Source organism: Ovis aries, chromosome 25 (assembly GCF_016772045.2).
Source record: "Ovis aries strain OAR_USU_Benz2616 breed Rambouillet chromosome 25, ARS-UI_Ramb_v3.0, whole genome shotgun sequence".
Classification (NCBI taxonomy): domain Eukaryota; kingdom Metazoa; phylum Chordata; class Mammalia; order Artiodactyla; family Bovidae; genus Ovis; species Ovis aries.
In genome coordinates this window covers 17,362,699-17,383,502 of record NC_056078.1, presented here as the reverse complement: position 1 = coordinate 17,383,502, position 20,804 = coordinate 17,362,699, and the positions used below count along the sequence as shown (strand labels likewise).

The 20,804-nt window shown below is 43.0% G+C and overlaps 1 protein-coding gene across 5 annotated transcripts in view; it reads right to left on the bottom strand.

Annotated features, from left to right (window-relative positions):
* Positions 1 to 9,169: 9,169 nt before the first annotated feature.
* ARID5B (AT-rich interaction domain 5B) overlaps positions 9,170 to 20,804 on the bottom strand; it is a 191,971-nt gene continuing 180,336 nt past the window's right edge. For all 5 annotated transcript variants that reach the window (XM_042240972.1, XM_004021392.5, XM_060406497.1 and 2 more), the window contains 2 exons: positions 18,434 to 18,632; positions 9,170 to 15,206 (listed from right to left, as the gene is read on the bottom strand). In XM_042240972.1, the coding sequence (XP_042096906.1) occupies positions 13,044 to 15,206; positions 18,434 to 18,632 (2,362 nt within the window). In that variant the 3' untranslated portion in view covers positions 9,170 to 13,043. The remainder of the gene's footprint in view (positions 15,207 to 18,433; positions 18,633 to 20,804) is intronic.

The following is a 20,804-nucleotide window of genomic DNA, read 5'->3' as shown; positions in this document are numbered from 1 at the left end:
AAATTAGAGATATCAAGGAAACATTTCATGCAAAGATGGGCTCGATAAAGGACAGAAATGGTATGGAGCTAACAGAAGCAGAAGATGTTAAGAAGAGGTGGCAAGAATACACAGAAGAACTGTACAAAAAAGATCTTCATGACCCAGATAATCACGATGGTGTGATCACTCATCTAGAGCCAGATATACTGGAATGTGAAGTAAAGTAGGCCTTAGAAAGCATCACTACGAACAAAGCTAGTGGTGGTGATGGAATTCCACTTGAGCTATTTCTAATCCTGCAAGATGATGCTGTGAAAGTGCTGCACTCAATATGCCAGCAAATTTGGAAAACTCAGCAGTGGCCACAAGACTGGAAAAGGTCAGTTTTCATTCTAATCCCAAAGAAAGGTAATGCCAAAGAATGCTCAAACTACCGCACAATTGCACTCATCTCACATGCTAGTAAAGTAATGCTCAAAATTCTCCAAGCCAGGCTTCCGCAATACGTGAACTGTGAACTTCCTGATGTTCAAGCTGTTTTAGAAAATACACAATGGAGTATTACTCAGCCGTAAAAAAGAATTCGTTTGAATCAGTTCTGATGAGATGGATGAAACTGGAGCCGATTATACAGAGTGAAGTAAGCCAGAAAGAAAAACACCAATACAGTATACTAACACATATATATGGAATTTAGGAAGATGGCAATGACCACCCTGTATGCAAGACAGGAAAAAAGACACAGATGTGTATAATGGACTTTTGGACTCAGAGGGAGAGGGAGAGGGTGGGATGATTTGGGAGAATGGCATTCTAACATGTATACTATCATGTAAGAATTAAATCGCCAGTCTATGTCTGACGCAGGATACAGCATGCTTGGGGCTGGTGCATGGGGATGACCCAGAGAGATGTTATGGGGAGGGAGGTGGGAGGGGGGCTCATGTTTGGGAACGCATGTAAGAATTAAAGATTTTAAAATTAAAAAAATAAAAAACTAAAAAAAAAAAAAAAGAAAGAAAGAAAAGGCAGAGGAACCATAGATCAAATTGCCAACATCCGCTGGATCATGGAAAAGCAAGAGAATTCCAGAAAAACATCTATTTCTGCTTTATTGACTATGCCAAAGCCTTTCACTGTGTGGATCACATTAAACTGGAAAATTCTGAGAGAGATGGGAATACCAGACCGCCTAACCTGCCTCTTGAGAAATCTGTATGCAGGTCAGGAAGCAGCAGTTAGAACTGGACATGGAACAACAGACTGGTTCCAAATAGGAAAACGAGTACGTCAAGGCTGTATATTGTCACCCTGCTTATTTAACTTCTATGCAGAGTACATCATGAGAAACACTGGACTGGAAGAAACACAAGCTGGAATCAAAGATTGCCGGGAGAAATATCAATCACCTCAGACATGCAGATGACACCACCCTTATGGCAGAAAGTGAAGAGGAACTAAAAAGCCTCTTGATGAAAGTGAAAGAGGAGAGTGAAAAAGTTGGCTTAAAGCTCAACATTCAGAAACGAAGATCATGGCATCCAGTCCCATCACTTCATGGGAAATAGATGGGGAAACAGTGGAAACAGTGTCAGACTTTATTTTTCTGGGCTCCAAAATCACTGCAGATGGTGATTGCAGCCATGAAATTAAAAGACGCTTACTCCTTGGAAGGAAAGTTATGACCAACCTAGATAGTATATTCAAAAGCAGAGACATTACTTTACCGACTAAGGTCCATCTAGTCAAGGTTATGGTTTTTCCAGTAGTCATGTATGGATGTGAGAGTTGGACTGTGAAGAAAGCTGAGAGCCGAAGAATTGATGCTTTTAATCTGTGGTGTTGGAGAAGACTCTTGAGAGTCCCTTGGACTGCAAGGAGATCCAACCAGTCCATTCTGAAGGAGATCAGCCCTGAGATTTCTTTAGAAGGAATGATGTTAAAGCTGAAACTCCAGTACTTTGGCCACCTCATGTGAATAGTTGACTCATTGGAAAAGACTTTGATGCTGGGAGGGATTGGGGGCAGGAGGAGAAGGGGACGACAGAGGATGAGATGGCTGGATGGCATCACGGACTCGATGGACGTGAATCTGAGTGAACTCCAGGAGTTGGTGATGGACAGGGAGGCCTGGCATGCTGTGATTCATGGGGTCGCAAAGAGTCAGACACGACTGACTGAACTGAACTGAACTGAGTATGCTAATGGGTTTCCCAGGTGGCTCAGTGGGTAAAGAACCTGTCTGCAATGCAGGATGTGCTAGAGATTTGGGTTCAATTCCTAGGTTGGGAAGATCCCCTGGAGGAGGGCTAACCACTCCATTATTCTCACCTGGAGAATCCCATGGACAGAGGAGCTTGGCAGGCTACAGTCCATAGGTCGCAGAGTCAGACATGACTGAAGCCACTGAGCACAGTACATGATCCTATTACCATTTTCTTACTTGTTTGGGTTTGTTTTCCGTAGGTCTTTTCCTTCCCTTGTGTTTTCTGCCTAGAGAAGCTCCTTTAGCATTTGTTGTAAAGCTGGTTTAGTGGTGTTGAGTTCTGTTAACTTTTGCTTATGATTTCTTCATCAGTTCTGAAGGAGAGTCTTGCTGGATAGATATTCTTGGTTGTAGGTTCTTCCTTTTCATCACATTAAATATATCATGTTGTTCTCTTCTGGCTTGTAGAGTTTCTGTTGAGAAATCAGCTGATAACCTGATGGGAGTTCCCTTGTACTATTTGTCATTTTTCCCTTGTTGCTTTTAATATTTTATCTCTGTCTTGAATTTTTGTCAGCTTGATTTCTATGTGTCTTGGTGTGTTCTTCCTTGGGTTTATCATTCCTGGAACTCTCTGTGCTTCCTGGACTTGATTGATTAGTTCCTATCCCATATTCAGAAACTTTTTAGGTAGTATCTCTTCAAATATTTTCTCAGGTCCTTTCTCTCTCTTCTCCTTCTGGGATCCATGTAATTCAAATGTTCATGTGTTTAATGTTGTCCCAGATGTCTCTTAGACTGTCTTCATTTCTTTTCATTCTTTCTATATACTACTCTGTGGCAGAGATTTCCACCATTCTCTCCTCCACATCATTTATCCATTCTTCTGCCTCAGTTATTCTGCTATTGATTCCTTCTAGGGTATATTTGTTCTTTAATTCTTGTAGGTCTTTGGTAAACTTTTCTTGCATATTCTCAATTTTTGCCTTCATTGTTTTCCTGAGATCCTGGATCATCTTCACTACCATTATTTTGAATTATTTATTGAAAGCTTGCCAATTTCCACTCCATTTGGTTTTTTTTCTGGGACTTTATCTTCGTCCCTTCATCTGGGATATAACTTTCTGCTTTTTCATTGTGATTAACTTTCTTTAAAGTTGGACTGTGAAGAAAGCTGAGTGCTGAAGAATTGATGCTTTTGAACTGTGGTGTTGGAGAAGACTCTTGACAGTCCCTTGGACTGCAAGGAGATCCAACCAGTCCATCCTAAAGGAGACCAGTCCTGGTTGTTCATTGGAAGGACTGATGCTGAGGCTGAAACTCCAGTACTTTGGCCACCTCATGCAAAGAGTTGACTCATTGAAAAAGACCCTGATGCTGGGAGGGATTGGGGGCAGGAGAAGGAGGGGACGACAGAGGATGAGATGGCTGAATGGCATCACTGACTCAATGCACGTGAGTTTGGGTGAACTCCAGGAGTTGGTGATGGACAGGGAGGCCTGGCATGCTGCAATTCATGGGGTCGCAAAGAGTTGGACACGACCGAGCGACTGAACTGAACTTTCTGTAATACGGTTTTTGTTTTAGCTCCTGTGAAACTGTGCTTCTCGCTTCTTCTGTCTGCTCTCTGATGGTCTCTATGGTAGGGTTAGTGGCAAACTCCCAGAAGATTTATGACAAGGGGGACCTTCCAGTTCTCCCGTCCATCCCTGTGGTGAGTCCTTGCCAACCAATGCCTCCAGAGGAGGCCCTCCAACACTAGCAGGTATTTTTGGTTCAGTCTCCTGTGGGGTCACTGCTCCTCTCCTCTGGGTCTTGGTGTGCACAGAATTTTGTTTGTGCCCTCCAAGACTGGAGTCTCTGTTTCCCCTAGTCCTCTGGAAGAAGTCATATAATCAAATCCTGCTGGCCCTCAAAGCCAGATTCCTGGGGATTCCAAGTCCCTTTGTTGGATCCCCAGGCTGGGAAGCCTGACATGGGGTTCAGAACCTTCACAACAGTGTAAGAACTTTGGTATTATTGTTCTCCCAGTCTGTGGGTCACCCACCTAGCAGGCGTGGGATTTGATTTTATCATGATTGTCCCCCTCCTACCATCTTGCTGTGGCTTCTTCTTTGTCTCTGGACTTGGGTTATCTTTTTATGGTGGGTTCCAGCATCCTGCTGTCATTTGTTGTTCAATAGCTAGTTGCGATTTTGGTGCTCTCGCAGGAGGAGGTGAGTGTGCATACTTCTACTCCACTATCTTGAACTGGAGGATTCAGTTTCTTTCCTTTCTTCTTTTACTCTTTTAGTTATTTAATTTTGGCTCCATTAAGTCGTATTTGCAACATTCAGGATTTTTTGTTGAGGCCTGTGGGCTCTTGGTAGCGATGCATGGACTTCTGTCTAGTTGTGGTACCCAGGTTTCAGAGTATGCCATCCCAGGAGCTGTAACTGCTGGCTCAGTAGTTGTGGTGCATAGGCTTAGATGCCCTGTGGCGTGTGGGATGTTGGTTCTCCAACCAGGAATCAAACTGGCGTCTTCTGTATTGGAAGGGAGATTCCTAACCATTGGACTACCAGGGAAATCCCTGTACCTTCATTCTTTTTCTGATATGTTGGATCATCTTTACTATCATGATTCTAAATTCTTTTTCAGGTAGGTTCCAATTCATTTAGTTGCTCTCGTGGCCTTTTCTCTTATTCCTTCATCTGGAATATATTTTACCACTGTGTAACTTTCGGTGTGCGTCATCTCCTTTCTGCAGACTCAGTTCAGTTCAGTTGCTCAGTCGTGTCTGATTCTTTGCAACCCCATGAATTGCAGCACTCCAGGCCTCCCTGTCCATCATCAACTCCCAGAGTTCACTCAAACTCACGTCTCCATCCAGCCATCTCATCCTTTGTCGTCCCCTTCTCGTCCTGCCCCCAGTCCCTCCCAGCATCAGAGTCTTTCCAAAGAGTCAACTCTTTGCATGAGGTGGCCAAAGTACTGGAGTTTCAGCTTCAGCATCATTCCTTCCAAAGAACACCTAGGACTGATCTCCTTTAGAATGGACTGGTTGGATCTCCTTGCAGACTAGAGGACTGTAATAACTCCTCTTGCTTCTGGTGTATGCCCTTCGCTGGATCATGTTGATCCTGCAGACTTCCTGGAAAGTGGCACTGGTACCTGCCCACTGGTGAGTGGAGCTAGGTCTTGTCCCTGTGGTGAGTAGGGTGTGTTTATAGGTGGCTATGAGCTCAGTGTGGCTTTCAGTTCAGTTCAGTCTCTGGTCATATACCACCATTTGTAACCCCATGGACTGCAGCACGCCAGGCCTCACTGTCCACCACCAACTCCTGGAGTGTGCTCAAACTCCTGTCCCTTGAGTTGATGATGCCTTCCAACCATCTCATCCTCTGTTGTCCCATTTTTCTCCCATCTTCAATCTTTCCCAGCATCAGGGTCTTTTCCAATGAGTCGATTCTTCACGTCAGGTGGCCAAAGTATTGGAGTTTCAGCTTCAGCATCAGTCCTTCCAATGAATATTCAGGACTGATTTCCTTTAGGAAAACAGTTAGAACTGGACATGGAACAACAGACTGGTTCCAAATAGGAAAACGAGTACGTCAAGGCTGTATATTGTCACCCTGCTTATTTAACTTCTATGCAGAGTACATCATGAGAAACACTGGACTGGAAGAAACACAAGCTGGAATCAAGATTGCCGGGAGAAATATCAATCACCTCAGATATGCAGATGACACCACCCTTATGGCAGAAAGTGAAGAGGAGCTAAAAGCTTCTTGATGAAAGTGAAAGTGGAGAGCGAAAAGTTGGCCTAAAGCTCAACATTCAGAAAACAAAGATCATGGCATCCGGTCCCATCACTTCATGGGAAATAGATGGGGAAACAGTGGAAACAGTGTCAGACTTTATTTTTCTGGGCTCCAAAATCACTGCAGATGGTGATTGCAGGCATGAAATTAAAAGACGCTTACCTCTTGGAAGAAAAGTTATGACCAAGCTAGACAGTATATTCACAAGCAGAGACATTACTTTGCCGACTAAGGTCCTTCTAGTCAAGGTTATGGTTTTTCCAGTAGTCATGTATGGATGTGAGAGTTGGACTGTGAAGAAGGCTGAGTGCCGAAGAATTGATGCTTTTGAACTGTGGTGTTGGAGAAGACTCTTGAGAGTCCCTTGGACTGCAAGGAGATCCAACCAGCCCATTCTGAAGGAGATCAGCCGTAGGATTTCTTTGGAAGGAATGATGCTAAAGCTGAAACTCCAGTACTTTGGCCACCTCATGCAAAGAGTTGACTCATTGAAAAAGACTGATGCTGGGAGGGATTGGGGGCAGGAGGAGAAGGGGACGACAGAGGATGAGATGGCTGGATGGCATCACTGACTCGATGGACGTGAGTCTGAGTGAACTCCGGGAGTTGGTGATGGACAGGGAGGCCTGGTGTGCTGTGATTCATGGGGTTGCAGAGTCGGACACGACTGAGCCACTGAACTGATGGCTGTAACGGAGAAGGCAATGGCACCTCACTCCAGTACTCTTGCCTGGAAGATCCCATGGATGGAGGAGCCTGGTAGGCTGTGGTCCATGGGGTCGCTGAGAGTTGGACACAACTGAGCAACTTCACTTTCTTTCACTTTAATACGTGCTCACTTGCCAATTGTACCTTCTAGGGCTGTGCTGTTACAGTACCTAGTAGCCACATGTGGCTGTTTAAATTTAAGTGAATATAAAGTAGAATTATACAATCAGTTCCTCCATTACACTGGGCACATTTCAAGAGTTGGCTAGTAGCTATAGTATTGGAAAGCTCTGAATTATAGAATATTTCTGCCATCCTAAGAAGTACCATAGGACATGTTCTATGTTCTAGAGAAAGTTTCAACAATAATAAAGTAGTAGTTATTCTTGTTTTGATGCCTCAGGGAGCAGATTACCTTGTCCTTACATGGTTGGGAATGCCTATGGTTATGGCTATGATGATTAAAATTGTTTGTTTGTTTAAGCAGGTTAAACAAATGCTTTGGAATGCTGTATCAGGAATTAGCTGGAGATTCCAAAATTCAGGATTTCTCTATTTGTGGACCCAAGTTAGTGTCATTTACTCTCTAGGTCAACCTTGAAAGCTATACTTTTTTATTTTTTTTTGCATTATTTCTGGCCAGAGGTCACCTCTCACCCCACTCCAGCCTCCTGCCACTGATGTACGTGTTGATGTAAATAATGACCTATTTCCTGGTCACTATCAGCCCTAAAACATTTGTCAACTTTGGCCACTTTCCTAGAAAAAATCATTGGGCAGTTTTATTACTTTTTCACCGAGTGACATCTTTAGCAAAAGCATCCTCCTTCCCAACAGTATTAGCCAGGCCTGGTGAAAATAGATAACTTTTCATGATGTTTCCTGTTGTATATGATTCAAGTATCTGAGCTTTAATTGCTGAATGTATCATAGATGGAAGAACATTCTTTTGATATACTCCTAACAATTCATATAGTATGGTGAAATATAGATGAATCGGAATGAGGGTGAGGAGACCATGGGGCTGAGGCTTCTTTTTTATGTTTGGCATGTTTGGGTTAACAAAGGGATAAGGGCCCTGACATGTTGCTGTAAGTCCTGCTGGTATAAGAGAGGTGGGCAGGGTCCTCCAGGGAGTCAACCATGATAAAAGAAAGGGTCCTAGGTCTTTTATCAAAGTGTATTCTTGGCTTTTCTCCTAGACTTGTGATATCATGCTTGTTAGCAGTTTAGTCTATCCTATCTGTTCAAAGTCCACCTGACCAGATGGTACAGGTTGTAAACTAAGACCGTCACCAAAGTCTGTCCACCCTGTCCCCTGGGACCCATTAAGAAGGGAGCATACAGCATGCTACTCTTTCAGTGTGGCACTTCAACTAATAATAAGCTGAGCAAAACCAGGGGAAAGCATGGCAGCAGAGGACTAAGGGGGTGAGAGAAGTTTTTGTCCATCATCATGACATCAGAAAATGCCATTTTCCTGATTTTTCAACCCCAAATATCTACCAGTTGTTCCATTTAATCCATCATCAAGGCTGTCCTTCTCTCCAAGTACCTCTGAAATGTGTCCGACCTTCCCCCATTCTACCACCATCTTGGATTAGATTGCTCTGCGTTCACACAGTACCAAGAGAGTGGCATCGAAAACGACAAATCTGAATGTATCACCTCTCCACGTAAACTTACTGTTCAGTGTAAGGACCAAATGCTCAACCTTGTCTCTTAGGACCTATCTGGCTGACCCCTGCTATACTCTGTAACCTCACCTCAACTTCATTCCTTATTATGATGCTTCTGTCACAAAGGCTTTTTTTATTCCTGTAAGTTTAACTTGTTCCTGCCTCTGGGCCTTTGTACATGTGGTACCTTGTGCTCAGAGAACTCATCTCCTAATTCCGTCTCATCTCAACTCATACTCGTATCAGCTTAGTAATCACACTCCTCTCCCTTGGAACTAGGTCAGCTTGAGGTTTTATATTTATGTGGGTGACTATTTGATTAACTCTCCCATTAGTCTTATAAGCTCCAGAGGTGGTATATTTTATCTTCTACTCAAAATTGTCATCCTAGCTCCTAACAAATATGCCTGGCAGGTTGAGACGTGAATCAATCTTTGTTGACCAAGTAAGTAGTTACTTTTACTTGCCAGGAGAGGAGCGTGGTATATAGAAGCAGCTGTTGATTTAAAGAGCCCTGAGTTCATATCCCAGCTCTGCCAATTTGTTAGCTAGATGATCTTGGGCAAGTTGATTTACTAGTCTAAGCTTCAGTCTTTGCATCAGTAAAATGGGCAGAACCATATTTACATGACAGTGTGAAGGGTAAAGATATTGTATGCCAGCTGGGCACCCAGTAGGTTCTCAACAAACAGACATCATCGTTATCATTCTATTTGGAGACAGCCTGAAGGAAAGTACTCTGGCGGAGGCCACAGGGCGCTCAGGAGGAAGTGACAGATTACACCCAAAAGGAAACAGATAGTAACATTTTTTATTAAATATTACAGTGGATCAAAAAGTACAAAATATCTCTTGCCTGCTATGTGATTGGGAAACTATTGGCACGTAATACAGTATCAAAAGCAGTAATAAGTACAATTTGGAAAACATACAAAATTGAGTGTTTATAGTTGGCTCAGCATTTTTCTGGTAGTGTTTAAACTAATGCAAAGGTTACTCAATAACCTCTCCATTGGGAAACTATATAATATCACTGGGCCATGTTGCTATATACAAATAATCACCTTACAGAGCATAGAGGTTACATAGCTGGAATCACCAAAAGTATACAATATTTACAACACAGGAAAGTTTAAAAAAGTATAAACAGCCAAGAGATTATGCTGCTATTCTTCAGACATATTTCAACCATGGGGAGACAAGCAGAATATCAAATACATCAACAGCCAACACTGGAATTTAAGTGCTCAAGATAATCATTGCAATGGTGTGGGTCTCACCAGGGCAAACTTGTTCCCATTTTTCTTTAAAATTGGGACAAGAATAAAACTAGACCAGATGGGACTTGGCTGACCACCACCAAATGTGACTTTGTGGGACAACAAGTGAAGAGAAATAAAAGTTCTCTTTGAAGGCACACTACATAAAATATTTTTGTGGGATCACCTTGAAATTTCCATCAGACACACCAACACAGTGAAATACAGTACTTGAGAATTCATGCACCAGGTCAGAAAGTTGTAAAGTCAATGTCGAGTTTTAACAAACCCTTCTGTATATGCCCTGATAAACAAGTGAACTTAAGAGCCTCTAGCTAGTAAATAAATAAGTCAGTCCTGTGGCAAATATTACAAGTTCCAATCACTTACTAGGAGAATACTTAATTCTGAAACTTAGTTGGGCTGTTTTTTTTTTTTCTTTAATGTTGAGTTGCCAAAAGCTAAACCAGAAGTTGCATGGAAACGTTTTTTAAAAATATTATTTAGAGTCTCCAAATCTCCAGTAAATCACGGTCTTAGTGCATTTTGAATTGCAACATTTCTTGGAAGCCGCACTTAGTAAATAGATTTATGACTCCACTGCCAATTAGATTCCACAGTTTCCTTTACAGAACTACCAATAACAATGGTTTGATTGCACAAAGAAAGGCTTGTGCAATGCCATTCAATAATAAGGCCCCTTGAACTCAAACAATGCAAACAAAGCCCTATTTAAGACTTTTTAAAATGTAGTTCTCAGCCAATGAAGAATTCAATGGTCTTTTTGAAAGATTTCCAAGATCTCTGTTCAGAGTTTTAAAACAAATAACACACTGCTTCTGCTGGGAATGTCTACCCTCATCTCTGTACTTGTCCTGATGTTTTGCCGAGGGTATGAGCTTCCTCAGACAGCAACAGTGAGTCTCCTCTCGGAAGAGATGAGACAAACAAAAGCTGGACTACGTTAACATTGTTTGAAAATGGTGTGATCAAATTCCAACATGATGAAACCAGACTGAAATCATTGCAGTGGGGAAAACAAATGCCCCCTCTTCCGAACGGATAGGTGAGCTCCACCGGGGACACATGCCCCGGTTTTGATAAACAAACTCACAGACACCATGTAGGATCTAGTCCATGTCAGCTGCAGAAACACTGGCGTTTCCCCTTCCTCCATGTCCTCTGACTCTGTGACCATTCAGTCTAGTGCAACTTTCTTATATATGTTCTAGCCAGCATTTTGCCAGCTGCAATTGAGATTATTTTCCCCCACTCTATCTTGTGCAATAGCAGGATAATCTGCATTCACACATTTATAATCTAAATTCTACTAGTCTATCTATGGTTCTATTAAATATATATATGTATATATTATTCCACAGGAAGGTAAATAATTAATTGAAGCAAATGGAACTCTTAACACTAGATCTCTACATTCGTTTCCACCTTTGGATATTAAGTATGTTACATTGAATATTTGGCTTCGTATCATAGAGACATTTCAATACAAATGCATGGCATGCATGGCTTGGTTTAAGAGCCACAGTTTCATTGTTTACCAGTTTTGATTATTTTGCAGTCGAGTTACCTATTTAGAAGTTGAAAATTATCATCAACTTTCATAGAATTAAATATCTCAGAGGTAAAAGACTTGGATAACTATGATTCTAATGTCTACCAGTCGCTTTGGGGCAGGGGAGGGTTGGCTGGGGAGTTCATCAAAGCAGTTTTAGCAGGGCTTGTGACCTGGAAGGAAAGTCCACTCTGTGTCAAGACTTTTAACACACTTAGAAAAATGCGTCCACCTTGATGTTACATCTTGTCAGCCTATAGGATAAAGTGGCAAGAATGACAATATACATTCTTTACATCTTTTGACTGCGTGAGCAGCTTAACCGTTTCTTTCCAACAGTAAAGAAAATCATTCAGTGGACCGTACTGCCAGGTGGTTTAAAACATGGCACAAAACGGTGTGTGCATACACACACATCTCACACCCCATAACCCCAAGGAGGATGGTTTGCTTGGGAAATGAGTAATCCAGTATGCCAGTTACCCCCAAAGGTGTGGCCTGTGAGGTTCTTCTTGGGAATAGCAAGAAACCAACCTGATGAGGCGACGTGACAACCTGTTTCTGGAAAGACTGTGGCCCAGGGCAGGTATCTGGCACCTGGGCCTCCCGCTGCTCACTTTCCTCTGGATAGTCAAGCTCCATCCTCTTCCCAGCCCCCTTTCCCAGACTGTTTAAAGGGATCTTTGCCAACACCAATGTAAATCATTTTGGCTTCTGTTCTAATTTCTGAAATTCCTAAAATATCTGTGCAGCCCACAAATATGTCCTCTAGACTCTTGTTATTCAGCAGCTTGCTGCCAGTGAGGTTTTTGTTTTTATGATTCCTCTGGTATGTAGGACAGTTTCACAGCCTAGATAAGGTAAGTACAATGCTCGATGTTTTCACATAACCCAATACTTCAAAGCAGAGCATTTGGCAGGGTAAGTAAGCAGTGTATAAGCTCTTTCAACTATGCCATTTATGAGGAACAAAATCCTTAAGTTGCAGATTTGCAAAGGAACGTTCTTTGCACTGTTGTGTGCTCAACGGTTTCTTTTTTCATTTGTTCCACTAGAATCAGTTGCTTCAATTTGTAAACAATGACATTACCACCCAAAGCTGCTCAAAATAAGATGTGGAAAAATTACAAACACACATCAACAACTGGGACAGTCAGTCTTTAAAACAAAATAAAAGACCTGCAAATAAAAGCGATACTGTTTAATTAAAAAAAGAAAAAAAAAAAAAAAGAGAAGAAACCAGGAGAAAAATAGGATTACCTGTATATAAATTAGGTGAGCAAACAGTGATATGGGTAGTTTTAAGAAGCAAATATATACAGTCAGTTTAACAGTGTTTACTTCTCTGGATTGTTTAATAGTGTCAAAATGAAAGATCTATTGAAGTTTCACTATACATTGCATTGATTGAACCTTGGAGAGTTTTATGAAGAGGGGGCATCCCTTGGCATGTTTGCCAGTCTTCCTTGCCCCGTCCTCTGAAATGTCTACCCTTTTTTGCCCAGATTGTTTCCTGACCATCAGAACTCAGATGGAGTCCTCTAAGTTCTTCTGGATACACGTGAATCCCTTCACAAGACCCTCGTGCAAAGTGAACCATCTAGGGCGCGAGGGCCTCTGCGTCGGAAGGGGTCAAGATTGACCAGCCAAGGCCGGGATCATCCCAGAAATACCAGGTATGTTCACTTCCCCTCCAGGCCCCTTAGGCTAGGACTGATCTCACCCCTAGATTAGAAGAAATACTGACTTCTAATTCTCCAAGCCATCACCCCAGGTGCAGGAGTGAAGCGTTGTTAACCACGTCGCCATTTGGGATGCTGGGCAGGGCCAGGCTTACAGTTTCGTACTGGGGTGTACAGATGACAGCTGAGAAGATGGGAAGGCGGCTTGAGGATTTATAGCAGCTAAAGGGTAAATGCTGTTGTGCAAAAGGTCCCCATATGAACTTCCTACGGGTGTGGCTGCAGCCAGGTGTCTGTATAGCTGCTGAGAATTTGTTGGCGATGTAAAAATTCCTCTTTGCATCACAAGCGAATGGAAAGCAAGGGGCTGCATGAGTGGAGAGAGCACAGCCTGGTTTTTCAAGTACTGCAGAGAATGAGTGTACCCAGCCGGGAGCCTGGAGTTGAGGCCCGAGCTACACAGGCTCCCAGAATACAAACCTGGGAAGATGGGGGAGGAGAGGGGCAGCTTGTGGCTTTCCGAGGTGCTCCCAGAGTGCCCACTGTGCGCGGCCTTGCTGCCTTCGCTCTCCTGCTCCGAGGCCTTCTCCTTCCCAGAGACCTCCTTGGCAGGGTCCAGAGGAGACACGGCCCGGGCCTTTTTCCCAGCAATTACAAGGTCTAAATCCTCCAGGCTGCGCTTGATGGGCCGCGCTGCGCCAATGTTCTGAGGGCTCATTTTCCGGTGGAGGATGGGGTGGACCATGCTTTCCATCTTCCTGAAATTCTCCAGTCTCACAGGGTGAGGCTTTCCCGACCTGGAAAGCGATTCAGGATATTTTTTAGGGGCTGACATGGTCATAGGCGATACCCGACAGGCCTTGGGGTGACAGTCTCGACTCTGGCTATTTATGACCTGGAACTGGGAGGTGCCCTTGCTCTCCTGGGGTCCAGGCGCTGAGTGGGCCAGGCCCAGGGCCTTGCCAGTGGGTTTGTGGGGGTTCTTGGGAAGGCTCAGATCCGTTGGCTGATCATCTGTGGGGGCTTCCACTGCAGCTGACTTTTTGTCTTGCAGATGTAGAGACGCCAGATAATTCACGTGGAGCTTCTCTTGGTGTTTGTGGGAAGGAAAAGAACTGTTTTCCGTTTCCCTGTACATGTCCCTGCAGGGGTACTTGGATGTCTGTTCATTGTGCAGATGGTGTTCGGTGTGCCTATAGAGGCTGTGGAGGTGAGGAGATGAGTAGAAATCGGCCAGGAAGCTAGGCATGTGGGAGTGGGGAAGTGCCCTTTTCTCTAACAGTTTCTCCTTGCCCTCCTGTATTTCTTGCTTTAGGACATAGGGATCGGCCAGGGGGCTAAGGTGATGCTTGGAGAAGCTGAAGCGGTGGGGCTCCGATCGACTTAGTTTGTCATGCTTAAAAATGTCACTGATGCCCTTCCTCTCCTCTGAGGGCTTGCTTCGGAAACTCTGCACGTGCTGGATCACCGATGGCCGGTTGACTGCCATGTGGTCAGTGCTTTGGCCATGATGGGCCTGGGACAGACTCGAGCACCGGTCATCCCTGGCAATCACTTTCTTCTTGCTGATCAAAGGGGGTGGGGAGCCATAGGGGTAGCTGCTGGAGAGGCTGGCTCCGCTGACCTGGGACAAAAGCTTTTTCTTGGCCAGCGGGGACATGATGCCTGGGTTCCCCCTTGAGTAAAGCAGGGGGGTGTAATTAAGTCCATGGTTCTCATTCATGGGCCCAGTCAAGTCTTTGTCTTTGAACATGTCAAACGACTGGACCACAAGGACCTTCGGGGTCTGCTTGAGTGCATTGTGGATGTCGTCACTGCCCAGCTGGTCCACCTTCACGGTGCAGTTGGCAATGTAATCTGCCATCGCAGGGAGCTTGTCATCCTCCCCCTCACTCTGGTTTGCCAGTGGGGGCTGTGTGGTGGAGAAGCCGGGGAAGGATGCTTCCTGGAGCTCATTTTCAGGGCTCTCTGTAAAACAGCAGGGCTTGGGTTCTTTTGAGTCCACGAGAGCACTGGGAGAGGTAAGGGACTGTTTGCCAGTCCCGGGAATCAGGGCCAGATCCCTTTCAGGGGCCAGAGGGGCACTCGCCAGTGGAGGGGCAGGCCCCTTCTCTTCTGCCTCCTCTGCCACCTTCTCACTGTTGGCACCTTGATCTGTTTCATTGTCTTTTTCTGGGTCTGCTTGGGACACCAAGGGCCTTGCTGCAAAATCCTGGTACCCTTCCAATTTTTTCTTTGTGTCTGCTATTGGGAGAGGCTCAGTGATGCTTTTCTGGTTTACAGTCTCTTGTTCCTTCTCTTGCTCTGATGAAACCTGGTAAGATATTGCAAAAGATGGTCAGAAGGAAGCCAAATGCATTGACACTTTATGCTATGAAAAAAAAAATTACACACAGCAGTTTTCTGAAAACAGGCTTGTCAGTCAGCTCATTGAGTTTCTGCAAAGCTTTATTACTCCCCAATCATGGCTCTAAACAAAGAAATCTAAATTACAGAAAGCATTAGGAGAAATATGCATATTCACTTCAGTCCCTTAAGAGATACCTATCAAAACAGCACAGTGTTACATACTGCTGGTGTACAATCATATCACTCCTTCTTGATTCTAATATACAGTATAATTCTGAGGTTGTCTTCTTGTCAAATCAGTCAATTATCCAAATGGGTTTTAAATTACATGTTGTGCTTTATGACACTTTGGAGAAAGATTCTTTTTTTAAGCATCTTTCAAAATCCAACCCCATGTCAACAAGCAACAAACTTACTATAATCACTTGTTTTTCTTTAGGAGAGCAAGTATCGTCCTAACGTGTTCAATTTTATGGTGCATAAAATTACTGATGCTTTTATTTTATACCCAGAGCCAGATGACCTGCAGGTAAGACTGAAATACTGAAAAATTAGACAGATGCAAAATCAGCCTGTCTACCTGAGGGACAGAAGGACTCTAAGTCCTTCTAGGCTGCAGCAAACTACATGTCCATTAAAGCTGAAAATGAAGTTGTCAGAATTCAAGCAGTGAATGCCACCACAAATACAGCTTTTTTTGTTCATTGAAATACATTGTAGTCAATGAGATGGATGCTCTTTATGTGTCCCCGTTGACAGAAGTTGTGGGCACAATTCGACCCATTCATTGCATTATGTAGCTCTGCAAACTTTGACCTTAGAAGGTCATCTTAACTTTCCATCTGCGACCCAGCTGACTGGCAAGTTCTTTCAAAACTTCTGTCATTCTGCCCTGACATGTCTGGGGGGAGAACAGTCACAAAACAGTTGTATCAACCTGGTGTTTTTTCCCTCCCTCCATCTTATTCATGAATATTTTTCTTCTTTGTTGTTAAGGAAAGAAGTGTCCACCACTCTAGTATTTTGGGGCAAGACTGAGGATGCTGGTGGAGGGGTGCATAGGAACAAAAGTTTTAAGGAATCATACCCATTTCATAGAGGTTCTTCCTTAAATCCACTTCAAGATATCCCTGTTTTCTAAGGGTGCTTATCATCTTTTCCTTTTTGCTATTTGTACTAATAGCTGCCTTTTCCAGTACAAATATCATTATTTGTTCTACATTAACAATCATCATTGGTCTCTGGAACTTATATTACATGAAAATACAGAAAAATGAAAATGGTAAGGGGAAGAGGCAAATTGGATTTAAATGATATTCTTACAGGGCTGTGGGGGATTCTTAGTACCACTGATATTTATGTGATCTAGGCCTTAAGTTGCATAAAGTTCTAGTTTTTGGTATAGAAGGTCTTTGAAAGCTAGGCAGAAAAAAAGTTAAGGACCCTTTTTGTAGGATGGCATTTTATGATTTGTCTTGGTATGTTAAATGGTACCTTCCCCCACAAAGCTTGAAATCCAATTACTTGAAGATAGTGGGTTTGACCAGAAGTGCTTTTTATTCCACTGAGTTCACTGCTTCACATTGAAAACATCAAAAATTAAAAAAAATGACAATAAAAACAAAATTCAAACTCCAAAACACAATGAAAAGAAATATACTCACTCAATAATATGAATCTGTGTAAGAGGTGAGAGAGGCAATTCTTACCTTTTGGTCAACCTTGGAGAGGGTGTGAGATTCCAAGTAGTTTAGGTAACCTGATCATAATGACCTTGGTCACTTAGATACTCATAGTTCCTGAGGGAACCTGTTGGGGCTTATAGGAAACAGGGCGTCTTAAGGCTTTCAGGGTTTCTGTGGCCCACAGGGCATCAGGCTTGACTCTTGACAATGGTCTTGCTCTAGCTGATGGGCTGAGGGCATGGCTAAGGATTCCTCCCTCAACTCACAAATCTTCATGCCCAGAGTGGAGCCATTCAAAGGTCAACTGGCCTCTGGGTCCTCAGTTTGTCCTCTTGTGCTTTGGCAATGCTGTGCATATGGTATCAAATAGAACTCACTGATCCCAAGCCCTGTAATAAATCAGCAGGCCAACAAGATCAAGGAAGAATGGAATGTAAGCCTTAACTTGGAATTTCCTTGCTTTTGGCCATTTATATTACAAGCTTGCAGATGTTTAGAAACCTCTGCCTCATTTCCTTTCCCCCCTTTTAATAATTAGAGTTTAAAATAATTACAAAAGAAATTTCTCTTCTTGGTATTAATATCTTCTTACACAGGAGTCAGTTGGGTAAGTTAATTTCTAGTTAGGAGATTGGGGTGTGTGTTGTGTGTTTTAAGCCAATGTTTAATTAGGGAGTCTCTTATGTGCTCATTATAAACCTGATTTTTAGGGGGTGTTTAATATCAGCACTAAAATTCCCTCAGGGTTTGAATCTTAGAACATGCTGTCTCCAAATGTGGCTGCTAAGTTTTGTTGTTGTTGTTTTAATGGGCAGCAGAGTTTTTTATTATTCATGTTGAAATAGAGCCTAGATCAGCCCCATGACTGGCTGGACACTGACAGTAATGGCTTCTACCAAAGGGCTGCTGGGGGCTGTGGGTAGCTGGGACTTATTTTAAAAGGCTCAGAAACTACCTGTTAACAAGAGAGATAATCATGGTTTCAGAGGAACCACTTCAAAATTTCCCTATAAATAATATGTACTTAAGATGTTTCTAAATTGGTCTCACCCCAAGGCTGTTGCACAGAGGTCAGTTACGAGAGGCAAACAAGCCTCTGAAGTTTCCCAAACAGTTCTGCAGAGACACGGCAGATCCCACGGGTGAGTGTTTTAAAGTCACACCCACTCTTCAGACAGACTGGCTGTGAAAGGGCACATTTTTCACATCAGAGTCCCTTGGCTTTCTGAGCTGAAGAGCTCTGACTCCTTCTGTCTCGAAGTTGGCCTCTGCACTCAGCTTTCTACACCATGTTTTTGCTTCCTTCCAGATCCTATTCTTGGCCTATCCCATTCAACACTCACACTGCCCCGAAGGTCCACTCCTGGGGGACCTGTGAAGTTCAGAGGTTAGGGTTCACAGCCTGGTGTTGTCTTGGGCAGGGATGAGGCTCTGAGTGCAAGGCTCCAGGAGACCCCAAGGCAGGACTCACCTCCCAGAGAGATTTCTGTGGAGGAGCACAACTCACCTCTGATGTATCCTGGGGCTTTGGGGCATTCTCTTTTTCTTTCTTGCTCTTAGAGATTTCATGTTTGATGCGTTTGGCTCCTGATACTTTTGTCTTATTCTCGTTTTCCTGTGAATTGTTCTCCTGTTTTCGAGGTTTGATTGGAGGCAGGGGCTTATCTTCCTCTCCTTTAATAAACCTTTCATACGGCAGGATTAACCTGAAAGGGCATCAGAAGAGAGAATCAGCCAGGGCTGGCAATGCCAGTAGCAATATCGATGCTGTGGGGGAGTATGTTTTTTCTCAGTACAAGCAATTTATCAAGTGCCTTCATCTTTCCCGGTCAAAACCAGCACCTGGTAACTTACATACTTCTTTAAAAGACCTCTTTCTCATTTTGCGAATCTGTACACTGAGGATACCAGTGGACACATCCAAAAATCACATCATTATCACTGTCCATGGAACCTGGCCAAATTCCAATAGCAACATCACAATAACAGCAACTATAACAATAGCTGCCATTCATTACCATTCTGCCAACAGCTCTTTACTGAGCACTGACTATGTGTCAGGCAGTGTTCTAGAAACCAAGATACACCAGTGAACAAACCAGTAATAGTCAGAGCCCCTGAGGTTTACATTCTGCCAGGTAATGGCCTAGATAAATTATACAGGTTATTTCATGTAATAGCCACAGTGTGCACAGGTCCCTATGGAGTATTAGTATTACTGTTGTTTCCTTTTTCAACAGATGAGGCAACTAAGGCCCAAAAGAGATGAAATAATTTGCCTGAGTTACCCTGTTAGATGTGGGATTTAAACCTAGTTCTGTCTGCCTCCAAAGTTTTTCATTCATGTCAAAATACAGACCAGACACTGAAGATAAAGAGGTTACGTGAGGCAAACACAGCATAGTGGCGAGGCGGCTGTCTTAGCCAGAGCCCTGAGGTGGGAAGGGGACTCAGGACCAGGAGCTCTGTTTTGGGGCACCAAGTTAAAGAGGGCCCCAGAGAGAAAGAAGGCAGACAGAACAGTCAAGCCACAAAAATCAGAGGGCTGAAAAATTCTAGCATTTTAATTATATAACTTTTAAAACAAAGTACATAAAATTGCTCTAAAACGAGAACATCAAACAGCTCTAGTTTTAATCTGTTTTCCCTTTGCGACATAGCGCTTGATCTGAAAGGGAAAAATAGCTGATGTAATTAAAAGGGATGGATTGCATTACAATCTCAGTTTCAACTTCAATGATTAAAGTTTTTATAATGCATTTGGTATGATTAATGACTCACTGTGGGATTAATACAAGACTCAGCCTTGAAAATATGAACTTTAATACAGCAAACATAATTTGTTTTAAATAAGACAAGTTGACTCAATGAAGAAAATGTACTTGGCTTATAAACAACATAAATCTGTTCAAATATGGAGAACCCTAATTATTTTTAAACCAAGACTCCCAGGCAAAACCTTCTTTGGTTTGAATATTTGTTAGCTATTCTGATATTGGTTTCTAACTATGCAATTTGGATCTCAACTACTTAAACATACACAACCGTTCAGGTTTGTGAGTACAAATGTGGGGATATTTGTGATCGTAATATTTCAGTCTTTAATAAAATACCAAGTAAATTATGGGAAAGTCAAATCCCAATTTACAGCACTGTAGACAAAAAATTCATTTACTGAGCATGCTCGGACAAGGTATGTGCAAGAAGGCGTGAATAATAGTTTTGAGCCCTGCATCTGGCAGTGGGCCAGCCATGAAGATCAACACAGCCCATGGGGAATAGTTATCTTCAGATCCCATTACAAACTGAGTTTAAACATGTTACAGCTGCTAAAACTGGAAACTGCTCTCTCTATGTAGACTTACTAAAATAATATGTGGCTGCCAAATACCTGCTTCCCACTGTAATATTACAGTTAATGTTTATATAATAAAAAGCATAACTAAGCAGAAGAAGAGAGAAAAAAGCAATCCTGTTCATACTTGAATGTATTCTGTCTCATCTGTGAAGTCCCCAACATTCCCCTAATTGCTTTTATCTGCATAGTTCTGCCAACGACTTCATTCCCTTCAACAGCAGCAGGTTGGGGATTTTTGTCCAGGAGCAAAATGCACTGAATATTTTAAATTAGGAAGAATATGTTAAATTGACTTTAATGAAAACATATTTTTGTTGTTAGGACAGATAGGTTTGTTTTACTTTTGTTTGGTTGCCATGGGAACCCAAGGAGCATTGAAGCCTGGGTATTTCAATGGTTATTGTTTGTTGGTACCACCCTCTCCCCCGCAGCTCCATTCTGTAATTGAGATGGTGACACCAGGAGGGGCTCCCTTCAGCATTACCTGAGGGTGGGGAAGGACAGGAGAGGAAGCAGAGAC